Source organism: Emys orbicularis, chromosome 10 (genome assembly GCF_028017835.1).
Source record: "Emys orbicularis isolate rEmyOrb1 chromosome 10, rEmyOrb1.hap1, whole genome shotgun sequence".
NCBI classification, from domain to species: Eukaryota; Metazoa; Chordata; order Testudines; family Emydidae; genus Emys; species Emys orbicularis.
Window position 1 is genome coordinate 56298219 of NC_088692.1, and position 18650 is coordinate 56316868.

The following is an 18650-nucleotide window of genomic DNA, read 5'->3' on the forward strand; positions in this document are numbered from 1 at the left end:
TTATGTAGGGATCAACTGACTTTAAACCATATTGAGATTTCATGACAAACACAGGATAACTTAAGAGCAAAGTAACTCAAGTCAGATTTGATGTGTCAAATTGCCTTAGGTTGGCTAAACACTGCCCCACAGACTGTTAGAAATGCCAATGAGGCAAGTAAGACAATTCTTTCTAGATATAAGCACAAGCTAAAACTAGTGTTTGATACCCCTTTCACACATGAGATTTTAAGAAAACACGGAATAACTAAGTACTGCCAAACCAGAGTAGCTGAATAACCCATCTTGTCATTCTGTCTAATCCTGGCTGTTGGCAGTAGCTTAAATGAGATGTAAACTCCTGTAATGCTTCCATATAGGGAAATTACTTTGACCAGTGATTATGATTTACCTTCAAGAAGCAAGAATGCCTTTTAAAAAAAAAAACACAAAAAAACAATCAAACACAATCACCTCCACAGTGAGGTAAGTATCCGAAAGTATGTTCTTTTTGGATATAGAAAGTCTGCAACTGCTCTGTGTACACTGGTAAAATGTTCTCACTAGTAGCTTTGATTGCTAAAAGTGTTTTCAAACTTATTTCTTGCCATGAATCTTGCTTTCATACCCATTTCAAATATCTACATTGGGGTGTTTCCTATCACTAGTGCTGTATGCTCTGTGGTAGTCTTAGCAATATGCTTGGGTATATACACATTATATTAGATCTTTATCTGATTCAGTGCAATGTTCAGTGAGTTTGTTTTTCCGAAACCCCCTCCCCACAACCAAAAAAACCTTTACTTTTAAGAGCCATTAAACAAAGATCACTATTTCCAGAGTATTTATATGACAAAGAAAAAAATAAAGCAACGGCATGTTAGAGTAGAAGTTTTACCTTTTAGTGTTTCTGCATTTAATAGCTCATATGCTGTTGTCTGTTCATGAACCCTGCAGGAACTAAGCCATCCAGGGCAAACAACTCATGTTCTGTTTATGAAACAGTACAGATTTCTGCTATTGCGCAACATTTATCAAGTCACTAGATACTCAAGACTATGAAAGAGCGTTCCAATTATAATGTTACAAGTTTACAACCTTTATCTCCATTGTTTTTATACTGGATATATTTTTCCATCAGTGTTAAGATTTAGGTTAAAAATTACATGAACTGATTTTGACAATACGGAAATGTCAAAGTAGCTCCTGGCTACTTTAGAAGTAACCCAATCCTCAGCTTCCATGAGCATTTTTTTCCAACATTTGTTAAATTAAAAAAATAATTTTAAAATACTTGAATAGACCTAATACTGATAAAAATACAGTTTTGGTCAGCTAAGAAGCAAATTCACTTAGCACAAAACAAATAGTTTAATAAAATGAGTTTTTATTGTTTAAGGCATAAAATAACTAACTATAATCATGAAAACACTAGACAGGCATTTACATTTAATTAGGAATCTGTGTAAAGTAAACCGCTGACAATTCTGCTAAATATCACAGATCATCTATAATAAAAATACATTTCTTGGTATGTCATATCTCAAACTATAACATAAGAGAATTGTGAAAGCAGCACTGACATGGTATTTCTCCATATGGTAGAAGTCAAATCTTTGTGAAATTATTGTTAAGAGTGGTAGCAGGGTTAGGGACAGGCAAGCCAATATTCTCTCAGCTACTGCCTGTAGTATCCTGCCCCTTCAGGTAGAGAAACAGAATTGCTAAGCAGTGCTGTGGCACCTGCATCAGTGTTAAGAGTTTCATTTTGAAGCAACTTTTGTGTTTAAGGTTTTGACTAAAGGTGGGGGCATGCTCCTGCAAAACCAGATATAATCTGGAGAAAGACGTATTGCAACCTCATGAAGAAATACATCACCAGTGAAGTATGCAAGCACAGGGGCTATAAGAATGCTAGCCAAGCTCTGCAATATCAACAGCAGCAGTAGCATTGTGAGTAGCTAACCACGTGTGTGGGGGAGTTCAGTGCTTTTTTTTTTTTTTTTGGTACACCAACCTGAAGCTCTGTGCACGATATACAGGAAGAAAAAAAAAAGTACTTAAATTCCTTTAACTTACTATTAATATTAAAACAGTATTCTGGATTACAGGTACAGCTTTGTCAAAATCCATTAAAATTAAGCAAAACATTTGCTAAAATAAATGAATTAAGACCATACTGTAAATGTTACAAAAATAACCCAAAACTTGAACTATGAATTAATGTAGTTTCATTTTCCATTCTGTACACTTAAAATCCAGATTAATTGTTACATTGTAATCAGAACTCATAAAATAAGAATACAGAAGATCTGCTACTATTATAGTAAGTCTTCATCATGATCATCTTCTGCAGATTGCTTTTGAGCCTGTGAACACTTGGCCATCTCTAAATAAATATTACATTAGAACAAAAGGAACATGGGTGATGCCTCAACTCTGCATTACCTATACAGTCATGCATATTTAAATCATATGCATGTTGTGCCACCTTTCCATTTGCTCAAACTTCAGTAAGTGTATATATTAAATGATAAAACATTTCACAGTTCTTGTAAAATTCCTGATTTTTTATTTTTTTTTAATAGAGGGCACACAACAGCTTCGTCACTGAACGAGGAAGACATGGTCACTCTAACAAAGCCAGTATCAAAAATTGTTTTGCTGGTGACAAGTTTAACCAAAAGATGCACATGAAAGGAACAAAGTTAATAGATTATTTAAGCAGTTCTTGCACTCCAAGAAACTCAATCTGAGCTAAATATGTGAAATTAGTAGGGGAAACTAAGAACTTGACACATCTGCAGTAAAAAAAATTGGATTAAAAAATGATCATGTAAAAACAACAGAAAAAGGTGGTAAGGAGATACATAAAATATGTCCTTGTCTACAAGGTTTTATGGGAATTTTAGACAAGTTTTTCTGTTAGGAAGTATATCCAGAATTATTTAAAATTAAGAAAAAAATAAAGTAGTAGGAAGCCTTTTGTAACAGTTAAATTAAACAATAGAATAATCTGCCAAAAAGAAAAACATAATTGCCCATATTGAAGATATTCAAGTCAAAACTAGATTAAAGGGGACTCTGAAAGAATGTAGATTATTTTTAAGTGAAGGGTGACTAAATACTAAGCAGAGATCATTTAGCTAATTTTCTTTAGTGTCCCTCTGGAAAGAGGAAAAGAGAAGAGAACCTCCACAGCCATTATGGAGCACCCTTAGGTGCTGGATCCCTGATTCAATATTCCTTGTGCCTCTACAGCAAAGAGATGAGATTTCCTTTGGAAAGCTCTCAGCATCACTTCTTGCTCATCCAGAGGGGATTACTGTTGAGCAGAGTTGTCTGCACAGCTTCTGAATTGGGAAGTGAGAGATACTCTAGGTGTGATCTTGCTCCTCTTGAAGTCAGTGGGAATTTTGATATTGAACTCAAGAGTAATCTCTCTTGATTTTGCTCATTATATAGAATATTTTAATTCTGATCCAACACAAAAGAGTAAAGGAATACCACTGGGCCAGAAGACTGGCTTCACTCATTTGTTTTGTGCCCAGTTAAAATAGAAAAGCAGTCCTCTAAAAGATGAAAGACCAGCTTAACTCACCATGTTAAGTTTCATCCTTTTCTAATTTTGAACAGGAACTTGAGAGTTACAACTCTGCTAAAAACATGCTTCTGATTAAATCTAGTGTACAGTCATCCTCAGCCTGGGAGCAACTTCAGTTTAATTTCAGTGGGGTTTGTTTTTGGACAGAAGTACAAAACTTTGTATTCAATGTTTTTTAAAAAGCAAAATCTCTATTTTTAAAGTGACTGTTCAAAAATACTTGTGAACACAACTTTGGCCAGCATGAATTGAAAAATATAACATGGCAATAAATAAAGTCAGTCTTGCATTTTCTTATTATTTGATTCTATACAAGTTTCCCTTACTTTTACTACATTTAAGGAAACTATTTGCTAATACGAAAATGTCTAGAAGACAAGAGTAAACATCACCCTCTTTCTGGTAAAGGCCAACAATAATATGTATCGATCTTGACTGGTCAGTACCTTGGCTTGATATGAAAAAAACATTGCTACAACATTGGTGATTTGCCTGGGTGATTTGCAAAATAACTGTTCTCTTGGAATACCTTTTTCCCCCTTTTCCATAAGTTAGCAACTATATAGCTACTTCCCTGAGCGAAGACTTCCAAATGCACAAAAATGTAGCACCACTAACAAAAGTCATATAGGGTAATTTCTTTACAATCTGATACATTCTCTCAGAAATGTGTATTCCTAGCAATCTTGGAGCTCACATGTACCCTTTGGTGTTTTTTTTTAAACTTTGTTCCTATTTCAATACAACAGTAGTTATTCAGACCTACACTATATTTTAATCAAAGTATCATGCCAATTTATCTTTATCAAATTCTTTTGCAATCTTTAAGGCAGTGCTGTTGAGGGAAACTGACTGCATATTACAAATAATGTTAACAACTACTCCTCGGGGAGGTGTCACTAACCCACTGTTTATAACCTCAGAGTCCAGCTCTTCAGGAAGAATAAGCAGGACACTGCTTGCACCAACTGCTCCACCAGTATGGGAGATGTAGTGTCGCTGCTGTCTGCAAAAACCATATTCTTGCTGTTTCTCCACAACAACCCAACCCATTGCATATTTACCATCCTTATCCCATGATGCCTCGGTGTTTGGCACTGGGGTCCACATCATTGTAATAGTGTCTGGTTTGAGGTAGCCCGGAAGAAGTTTATTGGCATTGTTTTTAAACTGTCCAACTTGATAACTGTACAGCAAGGCATTTCCAAATTTCAGGAGGTCACCTGCTGAAGAAAGAAAGCCGCCACCAGCCCACTTGTAGGAGTTGTCCACATAGGGTGCATTTACGAGCCGTCCTTTTTTGTTGCAAACATAACACCTAGAATTAAACAAGAAAGTTTTAATTGTCACCCATAAATAAAATGGAAATAATAATCTTTTAAATTTCTAGGTTATAATAAAGGCAAAACAGTGATGAGACAGCGCACTCTCAAGACACTGTACAATTCAGTCCAATTTTAATACTGGGAGTCGTAATTGCCATGTACTAGGTACCAGTTCAACACTCTGGATTTCTGGTGCCATCGAGTTTACAGCTATCAGAGATTAAAAACAGCTTGAGAATTCAGGATACAAAAGCTTGCTCACCTTCCACAAGCACAGAAAACCCTAAAGGCAGCAGAACGTAGTTCTGCAGCCCAGACAGAAAACAACAGAGAAGCCCTACAGTAAGATTCTGTAGGGCAATGTAGGAGATTGGTTAGGGGAAGGATAAAGGATGTGGCTTGTAGTTCAATGGCCAATAGATGGCTAAATACATATTTGTGCACATAAAGGCAGTAAATGCACAGTGATGGTAAATTCTGCTAAAAATGGATCTCAGGACTCTTGCTCTGATAGTCTGACCCAGTGGCTGTTATTTGTCCTCAAGAGCATGTGTTTCATAACAGACAAAAGGACAGTGAGTACTAAACTTTGTTCAACATCAGTGTGCTCCATACACTGCAAACTCACTTTAGGGATGCATTTAAAATTACTAAAACCTAAGTTCCAATCATCTTCAGAGTCTGCAATCCACAAAAGCAAGTCACACCAAATATGGCTGACTCCTTTTTTCTAACCAAGGGCTTGTCTACATTACCCGCTGGATCGACGGGCAGAGATCAATCCAGTGGGGGTCGACACGATAAATCGACCGCTGAGCACTCTCCCATTGACTCCGGTACTCCACCAGGGCGAGAGGCGCAGGCGGAGTCGACGGGAAAGCGTCAGCTGTCGACTTACCGCAGTGAAGACACTGTGGTTAAGTAGATCTAAGTACGTCGACTTCAGCTACGTTATTCACGTAGCTGAACGTAGCTGAAGTTGCGTACCTTAGATCGATTCCCCCACCCCCAGTGTAGACCAGGCCTAAATGTACCATGCCTCGGCCAGGGCCGGCTCTAGGTTTTTTGCTGCCCCAAGCAAAAAAATTTTTGGCTGCCCTCCACCCCAGCCCTGGGCTCTCCCGCCACCCCCCCCCAACTGCACCCTCCTGCCGCCCCAGCCCCGGGTCACTGGTAACTCGCTCCCAGGGCAGGTCATTCAGCAGGAATTTTGGATGTGCACAGAACACAGACAGGATTGGTTCCCATATGGTTACAGAACTGCAGTAAAGTGGAACAATTTTCAGCTTGTGTGACTGGAGGATATCTGGATGCATATTATAAGACTGTCCTACATAAATGAGGAAAAGTTGAGGTGCCTTTATTATTCTTTTGTTCCATTCTTTGTTTCTATGGGGAATGCACTATCACGGTCTTCCTTTTAAACAAATAAAACTAAAACAAAACAAAAAAAAGGAATGGCTGTTGAAAATAGCAATTCCAGTCCTAATAACCACCGGGAAGCATTTCTTGCTCAATTTATTCTACTTTTTCTACAGCAAGTTACAGTGGATCAGTATATTTGATTTGGGGAAATGAAGTAACAGCTGCCCAAATTGAGCTTGAGCACTCCTGAATTTTGAGAGTGTTCAAATCTGGAAGGCAGGTGCTAGATTCTCTTTCTGAATATTAGCTATATCTGGAAAGGAAAAGTCAATTTCTGCTTCCATGGCTCAGAAGTGGAAATCCTCCTAAGTGCCTGGTACTGTATCTAAAGCTGCCCAGGTCCAGAGCCTCCCCTCCCTTACTTTTCATTTTAAATTCTAGTAGGATCCACATACTTTCCTTGCTAGACTTCAGATAGAGAGGTGCAACATCCATTTAGTCCACCCAATTCCTTCTTTGGGGGAGAGCCCAGGGCTGGGGCAGCAGGAGGTGCGGGTGGGGGGGAAGAGCCCAGGGCTGGGGGAGCAGGGGAGTGCAGGTGGGGGCCAGAGCTGGGGCTGCAGGGGGTGTGGGCAGGGGAGAGCCCAGGGCTGGGGTGGCAGGAGGTGCGGATGGGGGCCAGAGCTGGGGCGGCCGGGGATGCGGGGGTGGGGAGCCCAGGGCTGGGGCAGCAGGAGGTGCGGGTGGGGGGAGAGCCCAGGGCTGGGGCAGCAGGGGAGTGCAGGTGGGGGCCAGAGATGGGGCGGCAGGGGGTGTGGGCGGGGGAGAGCCCAGGGCTGGGGCAGCAGGAGGGTGCAGGTGGGGGCCAGAGCTGGGGCGGCAGGGGCAGCAGGGGAGTGCAGGTGGGGGCCAGAGCTGGGGCAGGAAGGGGTGTGGACGGGGGAGAGTCCAGGGCTGGGGCAATACAGGGGTGCGGGGAGAGCCCAGGGCAGGGGGGGAGGCGGCAAAAAACCTAGAGCTGGCTCTGTTCCTACCATTCACAGCAAGCTGCAGATTAAAGTTCCATACTCCTTCCCCCACCCTTTCCTGTTGCTAGTGGCCGAGGGAATGCTGGGAAATGTAGTTCTTTCCCTGCTCCAGGGCTGGCTCTATAGGCAGGGAGCTAACCAAGGAACTACAGCTCCCAGGGCCCCCTGTTGGTTCTCAGCTCTCATGCTGGATTCTTGCGCCCCTTGCAAATCTGCTGCCCCAAGCAACTGCTTGCTTTGCTGGTGCCTAGAGCCGGCCCTGGCCTCGGCTTAGCAATACTGATAGAAGTGTGTCATGGACCTGCCTGAAGCTGGGGGTGTCCTGTGAAGTGAGCATGCCTAATTCAAAGTCCAATTAATATTGGACTCACGATGGCCTGTCTGGGGCTCACATGCCACAAAATAAATCAAAAGCCTCTCACTGACCTAAAAGAGAAGAGTGGTCAGAATTAGCCCCTGACAAAGCCTGGCTTTGAGAGCTAAGGCAGAATGAAGATCCTTTCTTTTACTTCACCCAGAACTGCCATCTGATAGCAGCCAGTCCTCATCATGTGGCCTGCTGATGCCTGATCGGCCTTTGCCTGCTCCCAGCCCTTCTAGCTGCGACAGGAAAACAACTTGCTGGTTCCGCCAGCAGTTGACTGTGGGAGGCCTTTCTAAACAACTGGAGGTCCAAACTCATTGCTCTTCTTTTCCTAGGGCAGGTTGTACCAAGGCAGTGAGGTCTCTGGCAGTAGGCAGCAAATGCCTGATACACCCGATCGCAGAGAGTTATAAAGTTATAGATTAAAAGAAACTCCTGAACAAGACCAGCCAGAGAGTTAGCCAGCTGCAAAGAGAATCAGTTGCAGCAGGTAGTCAGCCACAGAGAAAGACCATCAAAGTCCTTGCAGCAATTTTTACTCCAGACATTCTCTTCCCTGTGCTGATTGATTGTTTGCTCCAACCCTCCGCACCCATGCCTCCCTCACAATTTCTAGATCTGACTCCCTCCACCTGCCTTCCATGTTCCTTTTATCCTCCCAGCAATTTTCCCCTCCCTTCCTTTGCATTTCCATTTAACCGATCGCCTAACAAATCCCCAACAAAACATTTAAAGAAACCCAATCCCTTAACCGCCCTCCCCCTCAAAAAATCATGGAACTAATAAGATGTTTGCAAACCATCCCTGTTCATTCGTACTTTATATCCCTTTCCCTAATGCTTTTTCAGTGTTTTCTATTTAGGTTGTAAGCTCATTAAGACAGGAACCATCTCTCTAGGTATGTGCAGTGAGTGCCTAGCACAAACTGTTAACAGTTAACCTCTAAGTCCTGTTGTAATACAAATAAATAATAAAAAGTTAAACCTAAAACTTTAAACAGAGCTTAAAGCCAAGATATAGAAGCAACAAGGGAATCTGGAAATAGCCCTGTGAGTATATGTTACTCTGTTACCCAGGGTTTTCAGAACCCAAAGCAGTGGTAACTTAACTGTTTCACTCCAGACGGTGTCAGAAATAAATCAATGGGAACACAGTGCTTCTGGCTGATGAAAGACTAATACAAGTAAGCATGCTCTTATCTAAAGCTATAATTTATTAGATTAAAGCACACACAGACATAAGTAAGAGGTTTAGAACATTACCTACAATCTGAGATGGTATTGAGTAATTAACTAGAGGTCTGCAATGGCTGGTTGCTTCTCCGCCAAGGAGTATGGTGTCAGGAAAGTGTCTCAGGATAGCTTCAGAGAACTGCTCCAAAGTACACTATTATCTAGTCTTTTTATAACTAACTTTTACAAAACACACAGCCCATAGTGACCCCTACTGGGTCATCACCTCTCCTAACTTCAATAAACTACTCATCCACAAACATCGCTAACAATCTTAGTCATAATAAGCTTCTATATGAAAGGTGCCCAAACTCAAGATCTCCATCCACTTATTTTCTTTCAGTCTCAATTTGTTGACTCTTTTCTCCCCTCCTCCCGTTCTGATTAGCAGACACTGCAAGCCTGCAGCTAGTTTTGACCTTGCCTCCAGAAGCCCTACTTGTTCAAATTAATCCTCAACTATGTGGTGTTCTATTAATTCATGGTGACTGAATGCATACAATAAGGTTGCAAGTTAGCTTGATCAAAATCTGGGGTACACACCCCAAATTTGGGGCAACAGCTTAGCTGTTTTTTCTTACATGACCTCTTCTCCATACAAGTTGCAACAGAGAAGGTAATTAACCTATCAGACAAGCAGTCATTTTCTAGCATGCTGGGAAAAGCAAAACAGAGCGGAGAAAGGCTGTTTTCAAGGGTGTCACAAGATTTTCCTGCCTGAAGACCACAGACCAGACAGACAACCTCATACAATGTGACAAAACATCCCCCAAAATGAGCATGTGGGAGCAGATCTGAATGTGACCCCTTTCACATTCAGACCCCAAGGACTGAGACTAGAGTCTGAACTCACCCATGAGAATGCATAGACCAAAATGTCCAGTGGCCACCTCCGGCAATACAAGCATCCACAGTGAGTTTTAAAGGTTTTGTGCAAATGGATTGAACTGAACTAATTTTTAGCAGCTTGTACTGATTGCCCCCACTGATCAGTTGTTGAATGGTTTGAAAAGCGGGCCCCGCCTCCCATCTGAACACTTCAATCTGGTTTCTTCTCTTTTTAAGGTCCTTGAGGTTCCTCCCCATAGTATTGGGCCAGCTCTGGCTGATATAACACCCCAGAATGCTCAATTCTTGAGATAGACAAGGTGGGTGAGGTAATGTCTTTTTACCTGGAACTGATACAGCTACAACACCGCATACAATTCTTGTCTTGTTAATACTACCACAGAACCAGCAGAGGGGATCACGTACATACTTTTTAAAGCTGTATGATACGGTTCTGACAAGTTACTTTTATAGCAGAAGAAAAAATAATTACATATAAAAAGATGATGTATTGCAAAACTAAAGAACAATGGGAAAGGGCACTGTGACACAAATTCAGGAGGCAGAGAACCAAAAAAAAAGTAGTTCTTAGTTGTTCAATCTGCTGCTGTTTTTCAGTCTCATTATAGGGCTATTCAGAGCATACTGCTAAGATCAAAGAATTAGGTGACCTACACCTAAAACTTAGGAGCTACGTCCATCAGGGATGTACAAAATTCACACCCCTAAGAGATGTAATTAAACTGACCTATGCCCCGGTGTAGCCACAGTGAGGTTGGTAGAAGAATTCTTCCACTGACCAAGCTACCACCTCTTGAGGGGGTGGATTTACTACAGCGACGGAAAAAACCCTTCCACTGCTGTACCACGTGTCTACACTACAGCTCTAGAATGGCACAGTGGCAGTGCTGCCACTGTGCCACTACAGTGCTTGTAGTGTAGACTTCCTTTAGAGAAATAAGGGATGTGAAAGAATCATTAGGTTATCCAGTGCACCTCCCTTGCCAGTGCAGGACTGCTCCTCAGACTATGTTCACTACCATTTTGCTTAGCTGTAAGTGTTTCAGGTGATAGGGCTCCCACCAGTTACTTTGGGAGACTATTCTACAGCCTAATGTAATTGTCTTAACTGGTTTAACCAACAGCAACACAAACCAGAGGAAAGCAACAGGAAACCCTCTGTACTTTCTTCGACAAGAAGTATTACTGCAGAACAAAGCCAAAGAGATCCACATGCAACGCTGGACAGGTGAGACACGCCCCCCCAGGCCAGAAGGCACAACAAATAATAATGGGGAGGAGGCTCCGGCCACTAAGAGTACAGGCTGTACTTATGATGGTGCTGCACCAAGTTCTTTGGGAAATACTGTGCCTGATGTCTCCACCAAAGAAAATGAATGACCTGAACTTTCATAAATGAATCAGAGTAGGAACACAGAATGTGAGAGTATGTATGAAGGGAACCTCTCCATTGTGACAAAAGAATTGGAAAGATGTAAGATGGAATATGTGGAATCTCAAAGCTATGTTGGAAGGGTAAGGATCATTTCATGACGATGGATGGATACGCAATGGACTACTCAGGATCCAAGAAAACGAGAGAAAATGGGGTCACGTTAAAATCATCCAAGGAAACATTCAAGTGTGTGCTTGGATATAATCCACTTAGTGAAAGAATCATTAAAATTTGTCTTTGAGCAAAGCCAGTGAGTCTTTCCATCAAACCGGTTTACACCCCTACACAAGTTGATGACAATGTGATTAATGAATTCCATAAAGGACTCGACACTCACTAAAACATCAAATAAAGAGATCACCCTTGTAACTAGGGACTTGAATGTGAGCAATGGAGCTGTAGGCTCTCAAAGAAGTAATGGAAAACAATGGTCTGGGTTCACAAAGTGAGAAAGGAAGACATTTAGCTGAATTCTGCTGCTCTAATCTAGTGGTTCACAACCTGTCCAAACAACTGTACCCCCCCTTTCAGAAGTCTGATTTGTCTTGTGTACGCCCAAGTTACACCTCACTTAAAAACATACAAACTCTGACATAAAAATACAGAAGTGTCACAGCACATTATTACTGAAAAATTGCTTACTTTCTCATTTTTACCATATAATTATAAAATAAATCAATTGGAATACAAATATTGTACTTACATTTCAGCATATAGTATACAGAGCAGTATAAACAAATCATTTTAGTTTGTACTGACTTCACTAGTGCTTTTTATGTAGCCTGTTGTAAAACTAGGCAAATATCTAGATGAACTGATGTACCCCCTGGAAGACCTCTGAGTGCCCCCAGGGGTACACGTACCCCTGGTTGAGAACCACTGCTCTAATAATCTGGTCATTACAAAAAACTATCTTCATCCAGCATCCTAGATGTTTGTACACATGGAGGTCACCTGATAAGACAAAGAACTAAATCAGCTGTTTAATGATACAGCAACACTGAGTGCGGTCTGTGGGTCAGATTATCAGCTGCTAGCCTCAAACATAAAATAAACTACAAAAGACACCTCCTAACCAACCTCAGATATCCTGATGGTATGATATTCTTTGCTACAATCACCGATGCAATGCAACAAATGTAAAAAGAATTAGTAAGGAATACAGACTATTCCTGAATGCAACAAAAACAAAATTATGTACATTGACATGACGACTAAGAAAAACAGGATGCAAGCAGACATCTTGATTAACAGAAAGCTGTAGAGGCAGTAGATTAATTTAATTAACTGAGATCATATATATCCAACTGTCAGGGTTCCCTCTTCACTCTGAGGTACAGATGTGGGGACCCGCATGAAAGACCCCCAAGCTTATATTTCACCAGCTTAGGTTAAAAACTTCCCCAAGGCACAAATTCCTTGCCCTGGAATGGTATCGCTGCCACCACCAAGTGAGTTAGATGAAGATTCAGGAAAAGGACCACTTGGAGTTCCTGTTTCCCCAAAATATCCCCCCAAGCCTCTTCACCCCCTTTCCTGGGGAGGCTTGAGAATAATATACCAACCAAATAGGTAACCAAGGTGAGTACAGACCAGACCCTTGGGTTTTTAGGACACTAAAAACCCAATCAGATTCTTAAAAACAGAACTTTATTATAAAGAAAAAAGTAAAAGAAGCACCTCTGTAAAATCAGGATGGAAGGTCATTTTACAGGGTGATAAGATTTAAAACACAGAGGATTCCCCTCTAGGCAAAACTTTAAAGTTACAAAAAACAGGAATAATCCTCCCTCTTAGCATAGGGAAAATTCACAAGCTAAAACAAAAGATAATCTAACGCATTTCCTTGCTATTTCTATAATATTAGATGTATCATTTCAGAAGGAACTGGATTACTTGCTTGGTCACTCTCTGTCTCAGACAGAACAACACACAGAGCACAAAGCAAAAACCTTCCCCCACAAATTTGAAAGTATCTTCTCCCCTTATTGGTCCTTTTGGTCAGGTGCCAATCAGGTTATTTGAGCTTCTTAATCCTTTACAGGTAAAGGAGGGATTTTATGCTACCCTTAGCTGTATGTTCACGACACCAACCAACGAGGCTGTTCCAAAGAAATCAGAAGACAACAGGGGATCACTGGCTCACCTATGGCCTCTCTTAAAAAAGTATGGAAAAACTGTGGCATCTTGAAATGTACAAAGGTGTGACTAGTGAAAAACTTAATTTCTTCCATAGCGATTTATAGATGTGAATCATGGAAAGTTAATGTTGCTGATAGGAAGAAAATAAAAGCTTTTAAAATTTGGTGCTGGGAAAGACTCTTGTATATCTCCTGGATGGAAAAAAAGATGAATGCCAATGTTAGCAGTATTACTGGAGAGAAGCAGACCCTGATGTTGGAAATGAACATGCAATCTTATGCACTTTGGTCTCATTAAGCACAGAGATGGAAATAACCTTGAGAAAAAATTAAGGGAGCAATGGTGGAGGGTCATCATAGCACGGGACAACCAGTGAGGAAATGGTGGATGGTTTGTGGCTGATCATGGGAAGGTCAGCTACTGAGTGCTCAAAATTAGTGCTGGATCATGAAGGCTTAAGGCAGGGGTAGTCAATAGGTGGATCGCCAGTAGGGTTGCCAGTACTCCAGGATTGGCCTGGAGTCTCCAGGAATTAAAGATTATTCTTTAATTAAAGATTGTCATGTGATGAAATCTTCAGGAATACATCCAACCAAAATTGGCAACCCTAACTGCCAGCCACTTTTGAATAGATCCTGAAATCTTTTTATCTACTTACCATCATTACTGTTGTTATTTTCTCTGGAGCCTGGACCTTGACTATACCTTGATCAAGAAATTTGGACCTTGACAAAAAAATAATTGACTACCCCAGCTTAAGGTAATTCTGCTATGATGTCACTGATATTCAGACATGAATAAATCGGTTTGTTTACTTATTAGTGTAACTGTCTGAATGTTTACCATTCAGCCCAAGTTTCTCCTTTCTTCATTTCATCCTGTTTCTCCTAGTGCCACCCTATCAAGGTATTGGGACTTTGTTCATTCCACTGTAGGCCATCTGTAAACAGGAGGTATTCCAGAACCATTTCTTCAGACATGCAACGATCTTGCAAAAGCTGTCACAAGATGACGACTTTGGAAATCACCACTGAGAACTGCAAACTGGGATGATCTATCAGCAACAATGGAAAAGAGTCACTGTTGAATTGTGTCTCAATAACGTAAATAACTCAAATATTTAATTGGATTATTTTACATAATATATGAGAGGTGTAGGGTAACTATCTAAAAAATGAACTAAGACTGATTTCAGCTTTGCCACAGACTTATTATAGCACTTAACTACTCTAACTTTCCCTATCTACAATGATGAGAATACCTCTCAAGAGGTTTTGCAGTTTACTTCAGTGCTATTGAATTAGAGAAGATCATAAAGATCATGAAATAAGCCACAGGGTGGCAGTGTTTTATAGTTTGAGAGCTATCACTATGCTTTATAGTTTAGCTTCCAAAGATAATTTCAACAAGGGGCCTTGCATTTTGTCTAGCATTAAACAATCCCTGGGACAAACAGAATACCCCCAATTACATTTCTCCTCTCCCCCAACAATATTTATTTCAGTTTATGAAAGGTTAAAAAAGGAGCCTAAGACTGGGCACTCGTGATATAGTTTACAAAATCATGAGCCACAACAGCATAACAACTCAAACTCTATATAAACTCACAGAACTCTCCAGCCTTCTCCTTTGCAAAACCACACACACCTCTCCTTAGAGAGCTGAAATGTCTCCTTTAGGCATAGTTATACATGGAATTCCTTCATTAACATTACAGACAATGGTGTAACCAATTCAGGATTTTGTTGCTGGTCTTATGATATTTGGTGCTTCTCTTAAAGCCCCAGCTCCTTGAATCATGATTACACAAGACAGCTTTCATTTAAAAGCAAAGGTAGTTTCTAGCCCTCATGGCTGCAGAGAAAAGCTTGAATACACAACCCCAAAAAACCTCAACAATCCAGAAAGCAAATAAAGTACCCCCAATTTTTTTTTTTTTAATTCTCATGGATTTTTTTTGGGGGGGGGGGGGGGGCTGACTCATGTTTTTTGAACACTTGAAGTTCACAATATTATAACAGCTGTGAACTTTCTTATTTTGTTTTTTTATCCTACCTAATACACCTGAATGATAACAACAACAACCCATTAGAAATATCATTTGTTGCCTGTAGCACTCAATGTAAGCACAGTGACATAACGGCATATGGTTGGTATACAGAACCTTGGATTGAGCAAAATCAATTCAAACAAAACTATGATGTTTAAGATGCCTTTTAGACAGACCCATTTTGAAAATATATTTTCTTTTAAACATTCTAAACTATGAATAATGTAGAGATCATTTATTACAATTCAGGATACTGCACCTTAAAAAAAAAAAGTTACAGTGGGAATTTTTCTCCAGAAGCTACAAATTAAATCTCGGGTTTAATGAATTTTTTTTTAACAATTCCCCCAGAATTCACGTGGGCCCTCCCCAGATCTGGACTTTCTAGCTGCAGAACTATTCAGCTAGCTAAGGGCACACCAGTTAACAAGAAAATACACCAAACGATTTTTTACACAGAGCTGTTCTTCAGGTCTGTGAAGGACACTCAGGTCTGGTCTACACTACAGAGGTAGGTTGACACAAGGCAGCTTACACTGACCTAACTCTGTAAGCGTCTACACTAAAATGTCGCTCCCGACGATGCATTTCACCCACTACGCCAACTTAACTCCACCCCTGCAAGAGGTGGGTTAGATTGACATAGTTAGGGCGACAGTGTCTGTGTAGACACTGTGTTAGACAGACTTTGTGGGACACATTCTGGAGGCCACTAATGACCCATGTGACTGCTCTTGTCACTGTTTTAAACTCCACTGCCCTGTGGCCAGCTATGCAGATACACGCCCCTCCCCTTTTAAAGCCATGAATTTTTGAACTTCCATTTCCTGTTTGCTCCGGTGTGGAGAGCTCACAGAGCAACTGCTCAGCTGACCAGGCCAGCTCCATGTCTTGCCAGGGTTACACAGGAAGTGGTGTATCTCCTGAGTCTGTACGGAGAAGCTCTGATCCAGCTGCAGAAATGTCTGTATCTACGAGCCGATCGATCAGGGCATGGAGGAGAAAGGCTACAACAGGGACACGCAGCAGTGCTCCGTGAAAGTCAAAGAGCTGTGGCAGGTGTACCAGAAGGTAAGGGAGGCTAACAGTCGCTCTGGTGCACAGCCGCAGACATGTCACTTTTACAAGGAGCTACATGCCATCCTCTAGAGTGACACCCTGCCCCTCCCCCACAAGGGCCTTGTGGATACTTCAGAGGACTCAGAGTCACAGGCCACCGCAGTGAACCCTAAGGACGAGGTGTTTGACTCCAGAGCTGTCAAGCCAGTCCCTAGAGTCCAGCACAGGTGAGCCTGATGAAGGGGAAGGAACCTCTGGGTAAGTATGTACTTTGCTTTGATCTTCCAGGGACACATCATTCCTCCATACAGTTATGCAGAGGGGGGCCTGCAGAATGGTTTGTGCATACCGAGATGTCCTGTGAACCCTCCAGAGAGATTTTGAGGAAACTGTCCTGAAGGTAGTCTGCAATCCTCTGCTGAAGGTTTCTAGGGATAGCTGCCTTATTTCTTCTGCCACGGTAGGACACTTTCCCACACCATTCAGCAATTACTTCAGCAGGCACCACTGCAGCACAATGGCAAGCAGCATATGGATGTGCAGGTCAGTCAGATGCGTGCAGGACTTGTTCCATTTCAGCCTCCATTACTCTCAGGAGTGAGGTATCAGCTAAAATCCCCACTGCCTATGGAAAATGGTGCCAGTATTCAGTTCAATTGCCCTATCCACATATACCCCTTTCCTCCCCAGGCCATACTCACCATGGCTGGGAGTGCTGCTGTGCTCTATGAATCCCAAGCAGAAGTGATAATGTAGTGCTTGTAACTTGTATGGATCAAGGGTAGTGAATACAATCTCAATAGGACCTCCATGCACTGTATTTTTTGCAACTGGAAATGTGGTCTCCAGCCACACCATCTGAGCAGCACAGCCAGATAAGGAGGAGAAGGAAGAGGATGTGGGACAACATGTTCCAAGAGATCCTGCAAGCCTCTGGTGCTGCGGATATCAAGCAGAGGGCTTGCAGGATCATGCTCATGGACAGAATGTACAGGCATAAATGTACATGTGGACAGGAGAAAAGCGCAGGAAAAGGAGAGTGACATGCAGCAGGAGATGCTAGCGCTTCTCAAGTGGCAATCAGACATGCTGGATAGCCTTGTTGACCTTCAGGCTCAACAGATCCGTGCTTGCCGCCCTCTGCAGCCCATAGAGACCTGCATTCCGGCACCTCCCTACACCCCCTGCACTACTCCCTCAGGGGAGAGTACAGATGATCATGGCCATACATATACCAACCATGTCGCTGTAGGTGTTTGAGAAATGAAAATGACTGTTCTTTTCCCTTCAAAGGTTCTTTTCCCTGTATTTATAAAGATTCATTCAGTTATAAATATGTCTGTTTACATGTGTTTGGAATAAAAGTCTATTTATGGAAACTTAATTCATCTTTATTAGTTCACAACATATGCTGGTTGGGGCTGACATAATTCACAGATAATAGCAATAGGTGCAAAAAGAACAGGAGTACTTGTGGCACCTTAGAGACTAACAAATTTGTTAGAGCATAAGCTTTCGTGGGCTACAACCCACTTCTTCGGATGCATCCGAAGAAGTGGGTTGTAGCCCACGAAAGCTTATGCTCTAATAAATTTGTTAGTCTCTAAGGTGCCACAAGTACTCCTGTTCTTTTTGCGGATACAGACTAACACGGCTGCTACTCTGAAACCAGCAATAGGTGCATCTGCAATGTTATATTATTACACACACACAGCACTCATTACAGGTTCATATTGGGGTGCAAAAAAACCCAAAAATCCCACACCCCCACAATGCCAGGCACATCACACAACAGCAACACACATTACTGTGACTCATTATTAAAATGGTCTTTCAAATCTTCCCTTAGCTGCATAGCTCCCCATTGAGCTCTTCTTATAGCCAGGTACCTGGCTGCTCAAAAATCAGCAGACAGCCATTCCACCTCTACGCCAGTGGAAACTTCTCCCACTTTGCCTCACAGATATTATGAAGCACACAGCAGGCAGCTATAACCATTGGGATACTTTTTTCACTGAGGTCTAATCTCATGAGTAGACAGTGCCAGCTGCCTTTCAAGCGTCCAAAGGCACATTCAGCTGTCATTCTGCACCTGCTAAGCCTGTGGTTGAAGCGCTCCTTGCTGCTGTCAAGGTGTCCAAAGTACGACTTCATAAGCCACGGGACTATGGAGAACGCTGAGTCTCCCAGGATCACTATTGACATTTCAACATCCCCA

The 18650-nt window shown here is 41.7% G+C and overlaps 1 protein-coding gene across 1 annotated transcript in view; it reads right to left on the reverse strand.

Moving 5' to 3' along the window:
• Nucleotides 1-4369: 4369 nt before the first annotated feature.
• LACTB (lactamase beta) overlaps nucleotides 4370-18650 on the reverse strand; it is a 34741-nt gene continuing 20460 nt past the window's right edge. The window contains exon 6 of the mRNA XM_065412311.1: nucleotides 4370-4901. Coding sequence (XP_065268383.1) covers nucleotides 4370-4901 — 532 coding nt within the window. The remainder of the gene's footprint in view (nucleotides 4902-18650) is intronic.